This window comes from Ursus americanus, chromosome 26 (genome assembly GCF_024610735.1).
Source record: "Ursus americanus isolate L20-20 chromosome 26, mUrsAme1.1.p, whole genome shotgun sequence".
NCBI classification, from domain to species: domain Eukaryota; kingdom Metazoa; phylum Chordata; class Mammalia; order Carnivora; family Ursidae; genus Ursus; species Ursus americanus.
In genome coordinates, this window is record NC_142152.1 from 19,571,672 (window position 1) to 19,590,178 (window position 18,507).

The 18,507-nt window shown below is 55.2% G+C and overlaps 1 protein-coding gene across 1 annotated transcript in view; it reads right to left on the bottom strand.

Moving 5' to 3' along the window:
* Window positions 1-18,507, bottom strand: part of LTBP2 (latent transforming growth factor beta binding protein 2) — a 100,865-nt gene that overhangs the window by 19,431 nt on the left and 62,927 nt on the right. Inside the window, exons 10-18 of the mRNA XM_045807818.2 lie at window positions 15,893-15,967; window positions 12,610-12,732; window positions 9,985-10,149; window positions 9,508-9,723; window positions 8,380-8,399; window positions 7,219-7,258; window positions 6,357-6,467; window positions 4,030-4,158; window positions 2,776-2,904 (exon numbers count right to left, since the gene is read on the bottom strand). Of these exons, the coding sequence (XP_045663774.1) occupies window positions 2,776-2,904; window positions 4,030-4,158; window positions 6,357-6,467; window positions 7,219-7,258; window positions 8,380-8,399; window positions 9,508-9,723; window positions 9,985-10,149; window positions 12,610-12,732; window positions 15,893-15,967 (1,008 nt within the window). The remainder of the gene's footprint in view (window positions 1-2,775; window positions 2,905-4,029; window positions 4,159-6,356; window positions 6,468-7,218; window positions 7,259-8,379; window positions 8,400-9,507; window positions 9,724-9,984; window positions 10,150-12,609; window positions 12,733-15,892; window positions 15,968-18,507) is intronic.

An 18,507-nucleotide genomic window follows, 5' to 3' on the forward strand; every position in this document is an offset into this window, starting at 1 on the left:
TCCCACCTTGGTCCCACCGCCTAACCTCAGCCACACAGGACCTACTTCTGAGCTTGGCCATGTGCAGCTCGTTTGCCCGGAGTGGCTTCCTGCCCTCAGCTTGGCTCTCTCCCACTCAGCTCTTAGGAGAGGCGGACCTCTCCCCTCCAACCCATGTGCCCCTTCCCAGGGTTCCCTTAGGACCCAGCCATTACAGTAACTATTTATTTACTCGCTTTTTTCTCCCCGACTGCTGAGAATGTCCTTTATTAACCTAAGGTCCCCAGTACAGAACCCCCAAAAGTGCTTGTTGAATGAATGGAATACTGACCATTTGTTCATGGACAATGTTTGTACTTTGTAACGCTGTAGTGCCCAGCGGCGTCACTGGCAGAAGGGGTAAAACGCACCCCCCAGGCCCACATCCGGAGATTCCGCCCAAGCAGCACTGGAACCTGCATTTTAATAACTCTCTAGGCATTTCTGAAATAACTGGTCCTCTCTTTGAGAAGCTGTGATGCCAGTGGACAAGGCGAGGGAACTCAGAGGCAGAGCTGCGTGTGGGCCGTTGATAAAGAACCCATGGACTGGCAGGGCTGGGGATGAGGCTGAGAAAACGGACTTGTTTGTGGAGAAAAATGGGCAGGGGAATGGAAAAAAACAGAGGTTAAGGCCCATGCAGAGATGAGCTCCGGATGGATTCAAGCGTGCTGTAAAAGGTGAAACTCTAACTTCAGTGAAAGCAAGTGTAGAAGGATATCTTTGTAGGTTAGGGGTGGAGAAGGACTCCTTAAGCCACAAAAGCATAAAATACAAGGCAAAAAGGTGATTTTCAATATGTCAGAATTAAGGATTTCTGTTAAAAGACAGACATGTGGTTAAGGTTAGTGAACAGAGGATGAGATGAGAGAGTTGCACTATCTAAACCCAGGCAAGTCTCTGGAACCATCAAGTGGCAGCCGAGCCCCACGGGGAGAGGCACTGGCGGCTGACCTGGGGCTCCCTCCCCAGCTGCTGGGGCCGGCAGAGACATCCTGGCCTGGTGACACCACTCCCTGCAGCAGCCATGGCTCATCCCTGGCCGGTGCCCCAGGCTGGGCCTGCAGACAGCAGGGCCTCTGACCTACAATGCCTGCCGATGCAACGAAGCCCAGAGAAGCCCCCTGCCCCCAGTCTCTCCCCTCACAACCTCCAGGCTGTTCTGAGCAGCGCTGAGTCACGACCCTGAGTGCCGTGGCCACCTGGCCGCTCCCTGCCTGCAGGATGGTGTCCAAACCCTTCAGCCTGGCACTCAAGACGTCACGAACTGGCCTCGGCTCCTGCCACTTCCTCCACAGAGCCCCCGCTCCAGTCACACTGGGTTTAGCGTTATTCCCAGAGCTGGCCAGGCTTGTTCACCATCCTGCTCTCCGGAGGGATGGTTCCCTTTCCCTGGAACATTCTCTACTTCCTCCATTCCTTCACTGCGCATAAGGGAGCGTGTTGGAAGCAAACCATGCTTTGGGGCCAGAACGACTTTGACTCTGTTTCTAGCTCTGCCACAACTAGGTATGCGTGTACTTCCATTCACCTCTGGAATGGTGTATTTCCATTCACCTCTCCGAGCCTCAGTTTACTTAACCATAAAATAGGGTAAGGCTTTCTACCACCTGGGGGTGGGATGATGAGCTTCATATGACAGAGGGCTTGGGACAGTGCCAGCACATAGAAGTGCTCATGAAATCGTGCCTGGGCCTCTTCCGCCCCAGCTCTAACACTCCCTCAGCAAACCTGCCTGCATCCTTCCGTGGGGAACCAGCTGCTTCCTCACCAGATCCCACAGCACCACACGCACACGCCGGACTCACTGCAGGGGCCCAGAGCTCACGTGGTACCTGGCACGTAGGTGCTTAACACTTGGCGTGAACGAAGGACATGTAATTCCCCCACTCTGCTCCAGTTAGCTGGTCGTTCTCTACTCCCCTTTCCCGATATCAGGTGAGGGGACCTGCATGGCCTTGGTCTCTGCGGACCAGATCTGTGGGGAGTTAGGTCATGAGAGGACACACAGCTTCCTGGCCTCCAGAAGGGGACTGTGAATGAGTGCTGGGCTGCCCAGGCCAGAACCAGCCACGTGAGCCTCGAGAACAGCCATGCCATCCTCAGGTGAGTGTGCCGGCTGGTTATGCATCGTAAGGCACTGCCTGGAAAGTGCTGCGTCATATCCTCTGTGAGCTCATTCATAAAAATGTATGCAGACGCTTTGTATCTCAGTGCAAATGCTGGGCATTAAAGGGTTTGTGGGGGAAGCTGCTTTGCCCAGGGCCCTGTGCGGGGGCCACGCCGTCCCAGGGAAGTGGAGAGACGTGCAGGCTCTCCGAGCTGCTGAGGACCTTCTTGCAAAGGTGGTCCTGCTCCCCTGTCTGCCAGGAGTCCCAGCCGGTGTCCTCACGCACCGCCCTCCTTACCCAAGATGAAAGCAGCTCCTAGTCACTGAGAACTTGGGGACTTTTAGTTCTTGTCTCCAGCCATGCCCCCTGACCCCCTCACACTCTCAGCTCCAGCCACACCTCCTTGGAGCCTTGGTGAATGTTGCTATCTTTCAGATGTGAACCTCTCCTTCCGGTCTGGTCTCAGCGTAGGGGTTGGCTTCCACTCAGGTCCAGGTCAGAGCCCTGAGTCTCTGTTCTCACAGGCCCTGTGGTCCACACACTGCAGTGCAGTGACTGGGTGCTGTGAATGCCTGGGTCCTCTTCCACATCAACACTCTCTGTGGGGTCCTGGGCCTATCCCAGGGATGCAGGCAGGCTCGCTTACCTTGGCATTCCTGTGTGGTCCCCGAGGTGGCCAGCGTGTAGCCAGGGTAGCAGAAGCAAGAGTAGGAACCCACTCGGTTGACGCAGCGTCCTCTTCCCGCACAGGGGTCCCTCAGACACTCATTGTCATCTGAGCAGAGGAAGGTGGGGAGGGAGGTCAGGGAGATCTTTCTTTGGGCACTGGCCAGCAACCTGCCCATGCTAGGAGCTGGAGAGGAAATGGTGCTGTGGGTCAAGGAGGGAATGAGGGAGTAGAGGGGGCCAGGGAGATGAAAAATCTCTAAGGCTGAGGTCCACAATAGCCAAACTGTGGAAGGAGCCAAGATGCCCTTCAACAGACGAGTGGATAAAGAAGATGTGGTCCATATATACAATGGCATATTACTCAGCCATCAGAAAGGACGGGACTGGAGGGGATTGTGCTAAGTGAAATAAGTCAAGCAGAGAAAGACAATTATCACAGGGTATCGCTCTGATGTGGAACATAAGGACTAGATGGAGAAGGGAGGGAAAACTGAAGGGGGGAGATCAGAGAAGGAGACAAACCATGAGAGATTATGGACTCTGGAAACAACCTGAGGGTTTAAGAGGGGAGGGGGTGGGGGATGGGGTAGCCGGGTGATGGGTAGTAAGGAGGGCACGTGTTATGATGTGCGCTGGGTGTTATACGCAACTAATGAATCATTGAACACTACATCAAAAACTAATGATGTACTATATGCTGGCTACCTGACACAATAAAACAAATTTCTAAGGCTGGGGTCACGAAGTCTGCTCATTGGGCCCACTGAGGCACCAAGGGCCTGGGGCAGTGGCCCAGCACTTCCTCCCTGTCCCATGTCCCCCTCCCCCAGTGGCCCCCTGATCACTTCCTTTCCTTCAAGGCACAGTGGATGTTTCTCTCTTGTATCAAACTCTTGAGGGGGGGACTAGTGGAGACATTTCCAACTACGGTAGGCCTTGGTCTGCTCTGGAGGCAGCAAGATGGCTAATTGGAGGGGTGGGCTGATCTCAGAGCTGAGGGCTCCAGGCACTGGTCAGGGGGCCCTGGGGTGGCTTCGCACTCTCCTGGAGCCTGGAGACTCATCAGATGGTGCTCCCAGAGACTTGTCTCCCCAGGGTTAAGGTTGGCTTTGTCTGCAGGGCTAGTACTCTTCAACTCATCGACCACACGGCACTGTTTGGACCTTCTGCTGCCTGGACACTGGACTCTGTCCCCAGCCACTGAGTGAGCCCAGGACGCCGCCGTGCATACCCGTGCAGTAGGCCTGGCTGGGGTGCAGCTGGTAGCCGGGGCTGCAGATGCATCTGTACCCATCTGGGAGGTTCACGCAGGTTCCTGGGCCACAGATGTTGGCGGCTCCTGTGGCACATCTGTCAATGCCTGTGGGAGACAGAGGAAAGCAGAGGTTATGGTGGGGCGAGGATAGATGAAGGCAGTGGAGCGGGGCAGTGGAGTAGGCTGGGGAGAGGGTGGGGGCAGGGCACAGGGGCCCCAGAAGACCCACAGAAGCCTCACTCCATTCTTGGCTGGACCCTCCCATGTCCATGTGTAGCATGGCCTTGTATAAAACCCCATGGCACCCCTCCCAGGACCCCAAGTCCCAGGATGGACCTCACAGTAGCGCATACCTTCAGCTAAGACCCAGTGGGTGCCACTGGCCTGTGTCCCAGCAAAGGGTCCCCCCTGCTGAGGCCTCCAGCCTGCCCTCTCCCTGAATAAGGGCATGGCTCTCACCCACAGTCCCCAGAGCTTCCCTTCCCCTTCCCCCAGGCAGACAGAGCTGGCAAGTAGGGTGTTGAGGGAGCCCTGACAGAGGGAGAGAGGAGAGGTGGGCTGGGGCCAACTGAGCAGGGCCTTGAATGCCATGTTGAGACAGGCCTATGAGAAAGGGAGTCATGAAAGGTGGGGTATGATCAGAGCAATCTCAGGAAGACCACCCATCTTGCCACACCATCTTGCTCAGAAAGGCAGCACATGGCTGATGGATGGACTGGGGTGGGGGGGGAGGCACAGGGGGCTCTTAGAAACCTGTTGAAATAATTCAAACAGGGACTTCCCTGGGGATGGTTATGGGGTAAAAGGTGGGGAGACATGCTGAATTCAGGAACAGTTTGCTGACTTGGCCAGACTTGGCACTGAGGCTGCATAGAGGCTAGCTTTTTCGAACTGCATCCTTAACTCTAGAAAAGTGCCTGGCACTTAGAGCGTGCTGAATGAACACGGATTGAACACGTGCGTGAAAGGCGCTTGCAGCCTTGTGTCTGCCCTGAGGTCTTTGGCATAAGCCCAGCCACCCAGGGCTCCCCTGCCCTGTCCCACAGCACTGAGGGAACCCCGGAGACCCAAGGGAGCGGATGAGCGTTGGTCCACAGCAGGGCCTCACGGTGTTCGCTAAATTAGACTGAGTTGAATGTGCACTGGCCTGTTTGCAAGGCTATCCTGTCCCTGGCCTGGCTCCAAGTCTGTGTCAGCCCCGGGGGCTTGTGGGGACCCCCTGCCTGGTTCTAAATATCCTCCCAGAGGAGTGAGGTTGGGGGAAGCAGGGGAGAAGAGGGATTAAGCTGTGGGTGGTGACTGAGAGGGGATTCTGTCCCCCTACATAGCTGAGAGCTGCTGCTGAGCCTCGCCTGCGCTCTTCTTCTGGCCCCTCACCCCCCCCCCCCCGCCCCCCGTCCCTGCCTCCAGACCCATTTTTCTTGTCAGAGAATCCCCAACAGAGCCCCTCAACCCAGCGCCTCTTGCCTGCCCAGCAGAGGGGGCCACCCTGGAGCAGTGCACTGAGCACAGAGAGAGGGCCGGGGAAAGGGCAGCAGGAAACCCTGGTTCAGGCCTGGGAGGGCCAACCCCTCCTCCACCGCACACCCTCTGGACGGTTCCATCGGGCTGCACGGGCTCTCTCTTTGCTGGAAGAAATCCAGGACTACCCCTCTCCCCTGAGGTGAGCTGGGTCTGTGAGGTGAAGAGGTCAGCCAGCCCCCTCGTGAGGGTGCGCGTGAGGGCACGCACACGTGAGCACACACGTGCACAGGGAGAAGCTGCGGCATCACCAGCTTTGCTTCTCCTGAACCAAGTCCCCAAACAATGAGGCTTTGAGGAGGGCACATTCCAGAGCAAGGTGGATTTGCCAGCGGTCTCCCCCACACCGCACCCCCTCACCATTGTAGCCGGCCAGAGAGGGGGAACGCAGGCTCCCAGACAGTTAAACAACCTTGAGAACAGAACCACTTTCCTTCCCGAAAGCTGGCCGTCCCTGTGGGCAGGAGGCTGCCCGCTGCCAGGGCACTCAGCTGACTCAGGTCACCAGCCCGGAGGAGCCAGGCTCCTGGAGGCTCCTTGCGCTGCCCTTCCTCCAGAGGGCCCCTGGATGTTTCTAGAAAGCCTCTGAATAAGAGGCGCCCCCAAGACCTCCCTTCTCTTTCTCTTCCCCTGCTCGACTTGTGCTCCTGACAGGACTCCTGGGTTCACGAGGGGCACCCTAGGAGATGAAGCCAGGGGCGCTGAGCCTGAGTGGGAGTTCGCTGGAGACTGTGCCTCTGTGGGAGAGACCAGCCACACCTCCCCAGGCCAACGGCGGGTACCTGAGGGGCCCAGGGCCGCCAGCCCCTCCACGGAGGTTGTCACGTGCTCTTCTTCCTTGTCTGGAATCCCCTGTCCAGGAAGTGGTGGTGTTGGTCTTTCTATGGCATCTCCTGGGGGGCGGGGGTAGGGGGATGGAGAGAGGAGAGCAGCTGGGCCACGGCCCCTTGGCCACCTGCCTTCCCACCCCCAGACAGCATTCCTTCCAGAGATACTGACAGTGGCCCTTGCCTCTCCTGCGGTTCTGACTGGAGAACCAGGGGTGGCGCCCAGGGTGGGTCGGCCCTTCTGCCTCCCAGGCTCCCGAAATTTAGCCTGGTTCCAGATAGTCAGAGAATCTGACAGCTCTAAATGGGTCCTTGAGCACAGCCAGTCTCAGCTTCCACTTCACAGGTGAGGAGACCGGTTTGTGGAAATGACCACTTGTTCAAAGCCAACTGGCTTGGTGGAGACGGAGCCCCTGGACAGTGCCCTGTCCCCAACTCCAGGGACCCTCAGAAAGCTGGGCTCTGCAGAGCTCCATCCGCTTCCCATAGGAAGACAGGCTGTGGGGGAAGGGCTCTGGGGACCTGACCGGCCCCTGCTTCCGCCAGCGCTTCTGCTTTGGTCTCGTTTATACGTTGAGTGGCCCCATGAAATGCAGAAAGGGTGCTGAGGCTAGGGAAATATTTGCAAAACAGCTCAGTGTCTTTCACTGACCTTACAGCGCCTTAGGTAGATAGAGCGCCCCAAGAAAAGCATTCACGTGTCACGCCATCCACGACCTCACCTGATCTGAGCCCCATGTATCTGCCCATGGTACAAACCATGGTGTCTCCTGCCCTCCCTTCTGTTTTCTGGGAGCCGCTAGGAGCAGAGACTCACCTGGGACCCAGGCGGGTACTTGGGTAGCACTGGTCGTGACCTGCGCAGACATAGGAGAAGGTCATTGTGGGTTCCTTGGTCACCCCCGTGATGTGCTTTCTTCCGCCACACTCACCCCTGACTCCAGGCTTCCCGGCCACCTCACTTATTCACCTTCTCGTTCCTTCCAGCTCCTGATGAGTTCTTCCTATGTGCCGGGCACTCTGCCAGCACTTTATGTCCGCTGTCTTAACTAATCTGCTCAACTAGCCTGTGACAGTCGGTTGTAATGAGTAAGTGAGCTGGTGTATGTGCTGTGCCTGCTTGGTGTCACATCGGCGCCGCTTGACGACAAAAGCTCAAGGTTCGCTAGCCTCCCTAGGGTCACAGGACATGTGTGGTGAGGCCGAGACCCTAGGCCATACCTGGTGTCCCTCACCACAGCTCGCAGTCAGTGGCGGTGACCCAGGAGGAGAGAAGGGACAGAGGATGACAGAGGGTCAGGGGCATGCCGGGAGCTGTGAGGACACAGACAGAGAACTCTGGTCTGGGAGGACAACACATGATTCTCCAGGGAGAGAAGGAGCTCCCTGGAAAAACCGTGTTTGGGGACAGTCAGGTCTGTGGGTGGGAGGAGCAGGGGACAGGGAAGGGATTGGCAGACGGGTGAGGGAAGAAGCAGGTGCACTCTTCTGGAATGTTTTTCTAGGAGGACATTCGGTTCTTTACAGGGGAGTCCTGGGCTCAGGGAAGGGTGTGAAGTGGTTTGAGGCCATCCACAGCTCTGTTTCCACTTCCCCACAAACCACCCGCCGAGGAGATCTTGCGGTGTGAGCAAGTCAGGCTCAGAAAGTGCCGAATCCAGAATTAATCCGGAACCAGTTCTAGACCTTATTTGCAGAGCCGGGACTAACAGGACATGTTCCTACCTGCTTTCTGAAGGGGGCCCCAGAGCACCCCACATGAGAGAACACTTGTACAAGAACTGTTCTCATTTCCCCCGGGGCAAAACCAGGTCTTTGGATGGACCCTCCCATGCCAGCATCTCTCCAGGGAACACCCTATACCTCACCCATCTGTCTCCCTTTCCTCCTTCAGGGGACACTGCCCTGCAGCGTCAGTGGCTGCCTTGTCCCACTCTCTGCCACGCTTGCCCAGCCCCTGCTGGGAGGATGCACTCACCTGGCCAGCCTGAGAGTCTCCTGGGAAGGAAAGGCGAGAGCGTGAGCTCAGGGAGGAGAGCCTGTCTATCTTCTCCCCTCCACCCAAGGCCAGGGTTGGTTCAGTCTCTGACCTCCCGACCTGTCCCCCTGGAGGTCAGCCATGGAGAGAGTGCAGAATCTTTTTACCTACTTCTGCCCCTCCCGCCCTGCTGGACTGGCCGCCACAGATCCCAGAATGCCAGGTCTGGAGGGCCTACAAGGTGGGCTTCCTTGGTGAGAAGAAATCTCCTGCCTTCCTCTAAGGCCTCAGGGATGAGTCCCACCCCTTCCCGGGCCAGTCCACCTGTCAGTCCTGGATGTAACCCTCCTCTTTGCTCTGCCACCTCCTCCCTCTCAAGCCTCCTAGCTGCACCAGGTCACTCCGCCCCCTGCCCTAGGCTATAGAACCGGGCAACAGTTCTAGAAAGAGAGGAGCTGCTCCTGGCCCGGCCAGGGTCCAGTTCCCATGACGACTGGGCCTCTGTCCTGACTTCCCTGTCTGTCTGTTACAGATTCCCAGAGCAATTCTGGCCATCACATAGCTCTCCTGGTCTTAATACTTGCTTGGCTGCCTGCACTGTGGGCTACCGGGAACCTGGGTGCGCTTTCAACGTGGCTTCCCCAAGGACCCTCCCTGCCCCGGGGGGTGCCTCAGCCAGCTCTTTCCAGTCCGTGCCTCCTGGGCCCAAGGAGACTGAGCTGGAGTTAGTGCTCTGACTCTAAGGCCAGGGAGGGGATCTGTAGCACCCGGACGCCCCAGGATCTCCCCGCCAGCTCTCAGGCCTTGTAGCAAGCACCAGCCCAGAAGCTGTCCGGCCAAGGGCAGGGGACAGAAAGCCTTGATCAGCTGGGGTGGGGACTGCCGCTGACCTCTCACCTCCACCCGCAACCCTTGGGACGTGGGCACCTTTGACCCCACACGGGAGGGGAAGGAGGTGAGGCCTTCTCAGCACGCCAGGCGAGTAGGTTCTCGGGGCTGGGTGCTGCTGCTCTGAACTCCGTCTCCTAATGCTCCAGAGTTGGGAAGCTGTGCATCCAGGATAAATACCCAGTGGCTCTTCGGGGAGGGGCAGGGGAACCCCTCAGGCACCTCCCGCAGCCCAGATACCCTTGTCAGGAACAGTCTCGGCCTCCAGCCAGGTGTCGGTGACGGCCCGGAGTGGCTGCCTCTCCGCTGGCCCGGGCGGGGTCCCGTAGCTCTTCTGCGCTTGCTCCCTGGAGGGCCTGGCCAGTTCCTCCTCCTCGGCCTTCCTCATGGCCAGGCGGATGTGTGAACTCGAGTAGGTGTAGCCGTGGCCAGCGGGGCAGATCTCCCTGAAGGCCTCTGCAAGGTCACCGGTCAGAGGACAAGCTGAGAGGCACCGTTCCTGAGGGAACCCGGGGCCCTCCCTTCCCTCCCTTCGGGGGACAAGCAATTGTGGCAGCAAGGGAAGAGGGACCCAGGTTGGGGTGAGGAGTTGAGCAGGAAGGAAGGAAGACTAAGGGTCTTCTGGCTTGAGGTGAGGTCCAGGTGGGGGCAAATGGTTACTGGCTTGGAGGAAGCCCCGCCTCGGTGGCCGGAGCCGAGACTGGGACAGATGCTTACCTGTGCCAGGCAGGGGGCATCTCTCACACTTGCTGCCCCAAGCTTTGCCCACTCGGCTGCAGCAGCAGATTTGCTTGGTGATGCTTTGGGCCAAAGGCAGGGCGCAGGCGCCAGGCCCCAGCGACCGGTAGCACAGCCCCTGCTGCATGGAGATGGCCTTGTCGGCTGCAACAGACACAGCAGGTGTCGTGGGCAGGTGGCCAGCCTTGGGGAAGTGCGGGGAGGAGCGGGGCAGTGGGTAGGAGGGGCTGCTGGCAGTGCACACCCAGCAGGCCTGGCCAGAGTCTCAATCGGGTTCGGGCCCTGGAAATGCTCAAAGGAATGTTGGGAGGAATGGCCGTAGGGGGAAGGCTTTGGCATCTCCTTTGTGTTACCTGTTGGAGGGGCCCCTTGACTCCCACCCTGCGGGGGACAGCCTGAGGGAAGGAAGTGGGGATGTACGTGCTATCTCCAGGTGCTGAGTTTACAAGTGTTTACAAAAGCCCACCACCCACCTGGGGTTGGGTGGGGAGCAGTGTGCTCTAGGGCCACGGTCTCCCTGGGGAGACAAGACAAGGTGAGAGCCAAAGGCCTGATGGGGAGCTTTGAGGACAGGGACCCTATCTTGGCCATCTTTGTAGCCCAGCACCCAGCGCAGTGTCCGGTGCACGCGGACGCTCAGTAAATGCTCGCTGGACCCGTGTGCATGGATGGCCATCTCCACGAACCAAATGCCATGGACCGCTGTGAGTGTGAGCTATGCTGAGTTTAGATGGTCACAATACCACCACCATTGTCCCCTTTCTTGTCCTTTGATAGTGAATATCGAAGACTACCCTCCAGTCTGAGGCTCGCCTACCCTTGGACTTCCTAGTTGTGTGGACCAATGAATTATTTTTGCTTACAGTAGTTTGAGCTGGGTTTCTGTCACTTGTAACCCAAAGGCTCCTAATATACTTTTTATAAAAAGTTTATTGATTGTTTGATTGAAGTAATCTCTATACCCAATGTGGGGTTCAAACTCATGACCCCAAGATCAAGAGTCACACACTCCACCAGCTCAGCCAGCCAGACATGGCCTGACTAAGACACTTTCTTCACAATGATGTAGGTGAAAGTGCCTTGTCAAAGGGCTTGTGCTGTGTACACAGATCAATTATTGGTCAGTCCATGAGCCTGGGTCTCCAGGTATAATCTCTGCTTGCAGCAGCCACTTCCCTTGAGTTAGTGCAGGAAATGGCTCAGTCCTTTTGAGCCCCAGGGTGGAGGTGACCTGGCTGAGAGTATCAGGGGGCTGCCCCAGCTCAGAGGGGCCCTTGTAGCCCAGCCCTGGTCAGGTGGCAGGGAAGAGGGAAAGCTCAGAAATGAAGGAAAGAGAAACTTCGTGTCTGCCCCTGTCCACCTACACGGAGGTAAATCCTCAGAAGTTGCTGGAGCAGGTAACAGTAGGGAGGGAGAAAAAAAATAAAGACCCCCCAAGGGCCATCTCTGCCTCCCTGTATTAAGTAAGGGTCTCTTTCTGGTGCTAATAAGTAAAAGTCACTTCAGGTGTTAAAAATGTCTGCCTATGAAAGCAATCTTGAGTGGGGGGTGGGATGAGGAGAAGAAAGGGCTGTATGCCCCTGGAGGCATGGGCCACATGTCCCTGTCACCATGAAGTCTCCCGGAGGCCCTCTGCCACGTTCTCCGCACTCTGGCCTCCTCCTGTCTCCCCTCCCTGGAGACTTGGGCCGAGTCCCGTCTCATCCGTCTCTTCACATGGGAGTCTCCCTCTGGCGGCACTGGAGTCTTGCTCATCCCGTGGCCCCCCCAGACCCAGCACCTGGTGGTTTGTGGACTGAGGGCCGCGGGGAGCTCTGCAGAGCTGGGCGGGGGGGCAACCCGACCTGGGCTGCCGCTTCACAGATGCCAGTCGGGACTGGTTTTATTCAGTTCTGGTCAGGCCTCCCTGCCCCAGGAAAGCCCTGTCTGGGCCGTGGCGTCAGCTCTGCTATCTGGGGGTGCTGCCAGCCTGGGCCTCTTCCAGAGGGAAACCACAGAGGCCACTGGAAACAGCTGCCTGGGGGTACACACATGCACACACACGGTGTGCGCACACACAGACACGGTGCTCCTGTGACCAGCGACACACATGTATTCGTGCATGCAGACACGTTCCGAGCCATGAGGGACCCCGGCTTTACGGGAAGGCCTGGGGGCCAGGCAGCAGCGCCATTCATGCTACAGACGGGCCCTTTAAGGAAGGCCTATCTGCAGTTCAGTGACCAGGCTGCCAAACTCAGGCCTGGAAGAGGCAGCCACGGCTCAGCCAGACATCAGAGCAAAGGCAACACGCATCTCCCCAAAGTAAATGAGGCAACAAATGGGACAGCACGGATTAGAGAAAAAAACAGAAGTAGAAAATCCCAAACTGCAAAGCCCCCAAAGACATGCCAAAAACCCAAACTGAAGTCATAACTGTCTCCGCTCCAGCAGGGAGGGGCAGATCCGTTTGTGTACCCTGGGCCTGGCTCCGGGTTGAGACACAGACCCTGGGCCCAGGCATGGGGCCTGGGGGAAGTTATGGCTCTGGGCCTGGCCGGCGGACCCCAAGGATCCCATCTTGCCTCCCAGTGTCCCCCATCCCTGGTCCCCACCGGCACTTACACACACAGCGACTCCTGGATGGGTCCAGCATGAGGCCAGGCCCGCAGGTGCACAAGTAGCTGCCCTTGGTGTTCACGCACTCCGAGTCCTTGCACAGATCCAGGCTCAGGCACTCGTTGATATCTGTGGGGTTGGAGGAGGTGAGGGAGCGCCTGCCCCAGCAAGGCCTGATGGAAGGGAGGGGCCGGGGCAGAGATCTTCCAAAACTTTCTCCCCAAAAAAGGGACAACAATAAGAGAGCTGCCATCTATTAAGTGTGGTCCCTCTCTCTATGCCTCAGTTTCCTCATTCATAAAATGGGGACATTATTCGTAACTACCCGATAATCTTGTTAGGAGAATAAAAAAGATAAAAATTGCAAATCACTTAATTGTACTAACTGGCAATAACGATCACAGTATGAAGAGCTAATGTTTCTTGAGTGCCTATCATGGGCCAGGTACCATGCCAGGTGGCTGACACATGATACCTCATCGGATTCTTACCAACAATTTTATCAAGTAGGTCCATGTGGCTTCCTTTTCTAGGTGAGGAAACAGGGTCCCGGAGTAACTTGCCCAGTCACTCGGCTAGTGAGTGGCGTGCTGGTATGCAAATGAAGGGAGCAGACAAGGGGACAGTTTGGGTTGGAGGGCGGAGAGCCATCTGCCCAGTGCCTCCTATTCAGCCTTCCTTGAGGGACTCTGAAGCGTCTCCACAGGCCCCCAGATCTAGGGACCATGTCCACAGGGAGCTGCAGGCTGGAGGGACCCCAGCAAGGACAGGAGGCAGGAGGATGGAGGCAAGCGCTGAGAGGCAGAGGGCTTGGAGGGCATGCTTCCAGGAGGCTAAAGGCCTCGGGCAAGCCAACACATATTCCAAGACCAGTGGATGCTCACGCTGTTCTTCAAACAAGGGAACGACATTAGCTTCCATTGTGATCTCAAAAACATTCCATGTTGGAAACTTCTTCCTGCCAAGGGGAAATCCCAACCCTCACACTCTAAGCTCCAAGAAGTCTTGGTGATGGTGCCTTTGTTGATGATGGCGAGTGTGGAAGATTTGCGAGCGGCACCTCCACCTCCAGGGCCAAGGGATTAAACATGGCGACCCCATCACCAGAGTCACCTGCTCGCCTGTAGGCTTCAGGGAAAGTGTCACCGAGCACAGGAATGAAGGGGCTAGAAGATGGCTCAGCTATTCTGTGGCAGGACACCCTATGGGGAGGGAGGTGCCTTGGGAAATGCAATGGAGATCTAGGAAAAGAAACAGACCCCATTTGCCTCTGGACTGTGGCCAGAGTGATATCTCTAAACCTGACATGTGCCTGGAGTCCCCATTCACCTCCTAGAGGGAGCTCCTAAACCCTCCCGCGGTATCCAGTGACCTCCACCATATTTCCCCAAAGCCTGGCTCTGATGAGGCCCTGGGATGCCTGTGTTGTCTCCTGTGGACACACGGGCAGTGCTCCAGCCAGCCCAACTCTTCCTTTGCTTGTGCCATTCCCTCAGCCTGGAGCGCCTGCATCCCCTTTAGCTGGTCACCTCTACTTATTCTTTAAGTCCAGGTCGGCCATCACCTGAAGCCCTTCTCCTAGCCTCCCAGTCTGGGAAGGGGCCCCTACCATGCGATCCCGTGGCACCCAGAGCTGCTTTCTAGCAAGAGCACTTCTCCCATGGTGTATAATTGTTTAAGTATCCGTATTCCTTGGGGGCAGCTGCCATGTTTATCTGTCACCATGTGCTAACACCTAGCACAATGCATGCAGCTCCTAACAACGCCAGAAAATTGCCTGGTGGCAGGAGAGAAGGATGCAGAGAGAGAGAGGACGGTGATGCACAGGGGAGTAGAGGTGAGCAGTCCCCTCCCAGATATGGAGATCAAGGCCACAGACACAGGAAGGGTGGAGGTTTAACGGGCGGGGCCTCCTGAGGGAGGGCCCCTTGGCTTCCTGTATCCTTGGGGCTCAATGGAGGGAGGGCCAAGAGCTCATTTGAGATCCTGGGAAGAACTTTAACCCTGAGCACTGGGAAACCTGCCAGGAGGAGAGGGCCCTCAGGACAGTTCAGATATGAATGGCCCTACTGTACGCTCCAAGGGCAAAACTAAAGACTTCTCCCCACACCCACCATCCAGTCTACTAGTCCTCATTGCCCCCAGGGGAGTCTGACCTTGGGCTGGGTCAGAGGCCTGCCCTTTTGCCTGGTCTAAGCACTTTATCCATGGGCCAGAAATCCTCTTTGGGCCTGACACCTCCCAGGCAGAGAGCCTAGCCACCCCAGGACTTCCTCAGATCCCTCTCTCCTGAAGAAGCCTCCAGGGGGAGGGTACTTAGGAGACCATGAGGGTCAATCCCCTGTCTCTAACCCAGCTTCATTTAAAATAAGCCATACAGAGAGCAGTGTATCCAGTTCTCCAAAGGGGGAGCTGCCTCAGCTCCCCACTGACCTCTGCCAGCCCCAGGAGCCTCCCAGCTCAAAGGCCCTGCTTGTATCTCCCATTGCCAGGCCCACAGCCAACAGGGGCTCCCTGCTCAGATCCCGAGCTGCTCAGTGGCAGCAGCTGCCCCTCCGTGAAGGCTTCTGGACCCCTCAGTCATCCTGGTCCTACGCACCATACCCACTGGAATTCCCTGTAGAGACAAAGCCATAGCTGAGCCGGCAGCCCACCCCTCTGTCCCAAGGCACCTCTGGGCCTTGCCCCTCTGTAATGCAGAATGCCCCGGACCTCAATTGGCCTTAGAGAGCCTGTAAGCCAGGCCAGCAAGGCCAGGGTCTGTGATTGATGGTTCCCTCTTTCCTCTACCTGTGCCTTCCCTCGTCCCCCTCCTGGCTGTGGGAGGGAGGTCCGAGCAGTGGAAGGTGATTTGTTGGGGGAAGTCCACAGAGGTCCCCATCAACTCAGGCTGACTGGATCCTGAAGTCAAAAGTCCTCCCATTCCAAGGAGGTTGGCCGAGGAGGTGAGGGGATGTGTGGGGACTGGCGCCGTACCTTCACACACAGACCCCACAGCTCTAGAGGCACCTGGCCCAGGTCTGGTGGGGGCAGGTGGAGAAGGGAAGAGGGACAGGCTCAGCTCTCAGGCCCTTTCTAGGCTTCTCTCATTATCTTCCCAACTTCCTTAGTACCCTGGAACCAGCAGCCCCCACAACTCCCCGAAGCTGGGGCTTAGCGGTGCCCAGTAAAGAGCACTCAGTGACACCACTCCTTCTGTCTGGGGACATGGGGGGGGAGTGCCCTGGCATCCTCAAACCTTCATCACCCCCCCGCCCCAAGCCCAGCCCCGGTCCGGGGTTACCCTTACCTTGGCAGTGAGTGAGGTTCAGTCTCTTGTACCCCTGGGGACACTCCAGTTGGCCATTTTCAATCACTGGGGAGGCTGAGGAGTAAAGATATAGACAGGTCACACTGGAGGGCCCTTGGGCTCCTCTGTCACCCATGCTGAAAAGTGGGGTGCAACCGACTCAACAGCTGTGAGGCCCTGTCCCCCAAGTCATCACTGTGGGAGCCGTGCCTCCTTGGCTACTGTCCCTTTCCTGGCTCTCACTAGATTACTCTTGACGCACCCTGCTCTTTCTAGAAATGACACTCAGTGACTGTATGTCTTATATAGAGTTATAACATTACATACGGTGCATATCAATGTTATACACTCTAATGTGATGAAACAAATTTTATGTATTTAATTTTTTGGGTTTGAAGTAATTATAGATTTGCAGGAAGTTACAAAAAAATAGTCACAGAGAGGTCCTGTGTGTTCATCACCCAGTTTTGGCTAACGGTTCCACCTTCCATAACTATAGCTGTATTATTAGTTTTTAAACACATAGATGAAACAATTCACAGTTTAATTTTAAGTTCAGTTTATCTGAATCCTGGGTTTCAATGCTGCTATAACTGACAAGGTATCTCGGCTCACGATGGAAGAAGCTCCCCGTCGATGGCACGGAGAAAACCACGCTGTTCAGTGTTCACGCGCTCGCACCAACTGTGTGATGCTGGTGTTGAAATCTGGCCAGTAACTTTCCATCTCCCCTGAGGTTGGCTCCTCCGTTTTCACAAATGTAAAATACATTCGAAAATGCCAGTTTTCAAGCTTTTTAAATGTGCAAATAGAGTTGGTTTACAGCAGCAAATCCCAGAATGACGGAACTGCTTCCAAACATCCATTTTCAAAAGGCTCTTTCTGTGGCTGAGATCTCTCGCCCCGAGCTAGTGGCAGACCAAACCGGGCAGATGTTTGACTCCAGGCTGACCAACGAGGAAATAAATCTCAGATTCTGGGGCCGATACCCATCCTACCTTGATTTCATGACATTCTCCCTTACTTAAAAGAGAAAAAAAAAGTGCTTTGAAAAGAAAACCCTATGGACTTAAAAACAGGGAAATATCTCTATTTGGAGAAAGAGACTAGCCTATCAACTTCCAGAGGAAAGCTTTGAAGGGTTTTTTTGTTTGTTTGTTTTTCCTTTCCTTGAAAAGCTCCAGCAGGTAACAGAGTCCTGACAGCCATCTGCCATCACAGGACAGAGCAGCAGATGTGGACATCCAACTTTTTGATTTTTTAAAAAAGAATAGCTCATCTATAAGTCTGACCATTTCCTGGCCAAGACATAGCCAGCAATTCTCAAGGGGTACAGGGATTTTCACGGACACTATTCGGACACAGTGTTCCATAGAGATCCCATTCTACTTTAAAGGTCTTGTTTCATGAAGTGAACCGCATGATGACTTCTTCTAGCAATTTGTCTTTTTTTTTTATAATAATTTTTTATTATGTTATGTTAGTCACCATACAGTACATCCCTAGTTTTTGATGTAATGTCCCATGATTCATTACTTGCATATAACACCCAGTGCACCATGCAATATGTGCCCTCCTTAATACCCATCACCGGCCTATCCCAATCCCCCACTCCCCTCCCCTCTGAAGCCCTCAGTTTGTTTCCCAGAGTCCGCAGTCTATGGACCATGAGAGACTATGGGCTCTGGGAAGCAATTTGCCTATGATCACACGCTACGGTGAGGGGATTTTGCACGGAGTGCCCTCCTCCCCTATGTCCTCACCTGGATTCCTTTTCATTCCCATCAGAGCATCAGCAATTACCCTTATAGAGTTGTTGGAAAACTTATTTTTATTGAAGAAGTCATTTACTGTTGAGAATATATGCCTTGTGGTTCAGACTTTCTTTGGTAGTATCTTTACAAAAGGCTAGTTCTTCATATACTCTATTGTTGAAATGGACTCTTGCAAATACCAAGAGGCACGTTGGAGGCATCTATACTTTCACCCGGTTGCAAAGTTTGAGCGTCTTGGTGTTTTTGAATGTTTTTCTGAACCAGATAACTTTCGCTCTATCACTAGCTGCTAGTTCCCAGCACATTATAGGCTTGGGGCAAAGCCCGTTGTTCGTGATTGTAGATCGGAACCATATTTCACACAGCCTTCTTGATCATTTGGAACCTGGGGTCCATTTTGGGTCACATCTGAGAGGTCCTCATTATTTTTACTTTGGAATACGGTTGATTACAGGTCAGGGGAGACGTGGCATTGCATTTTAAAAGTGATTACTTGCGATTATGTAATTAGTATTATTTCGAATCCTATTTCTTTGCAGGAATTTTTTTAGAGTCACTTTTCCACTTGGTGAGGGTTGTTTTCGTTAAAACTTGACAACATAATTGAAACACCCCATAAACCGAGCATTGTTGTAGGTTACGCGTTGTGATATGCCAAAGACAAACATGAGGAGGTGCCATGTTTTCTTGGAACCCCGCTCTTCCCCGAGGACACTCCACATACCAAACATGACATCTGACAGTCTGACACACAGACCAAGTGAGGATGTGAATTAGTAAAGCTTCATTTTTTTTTAACATTAAAAAAATGTCGGTTGAATTTGTAATATCTTTTCCCAC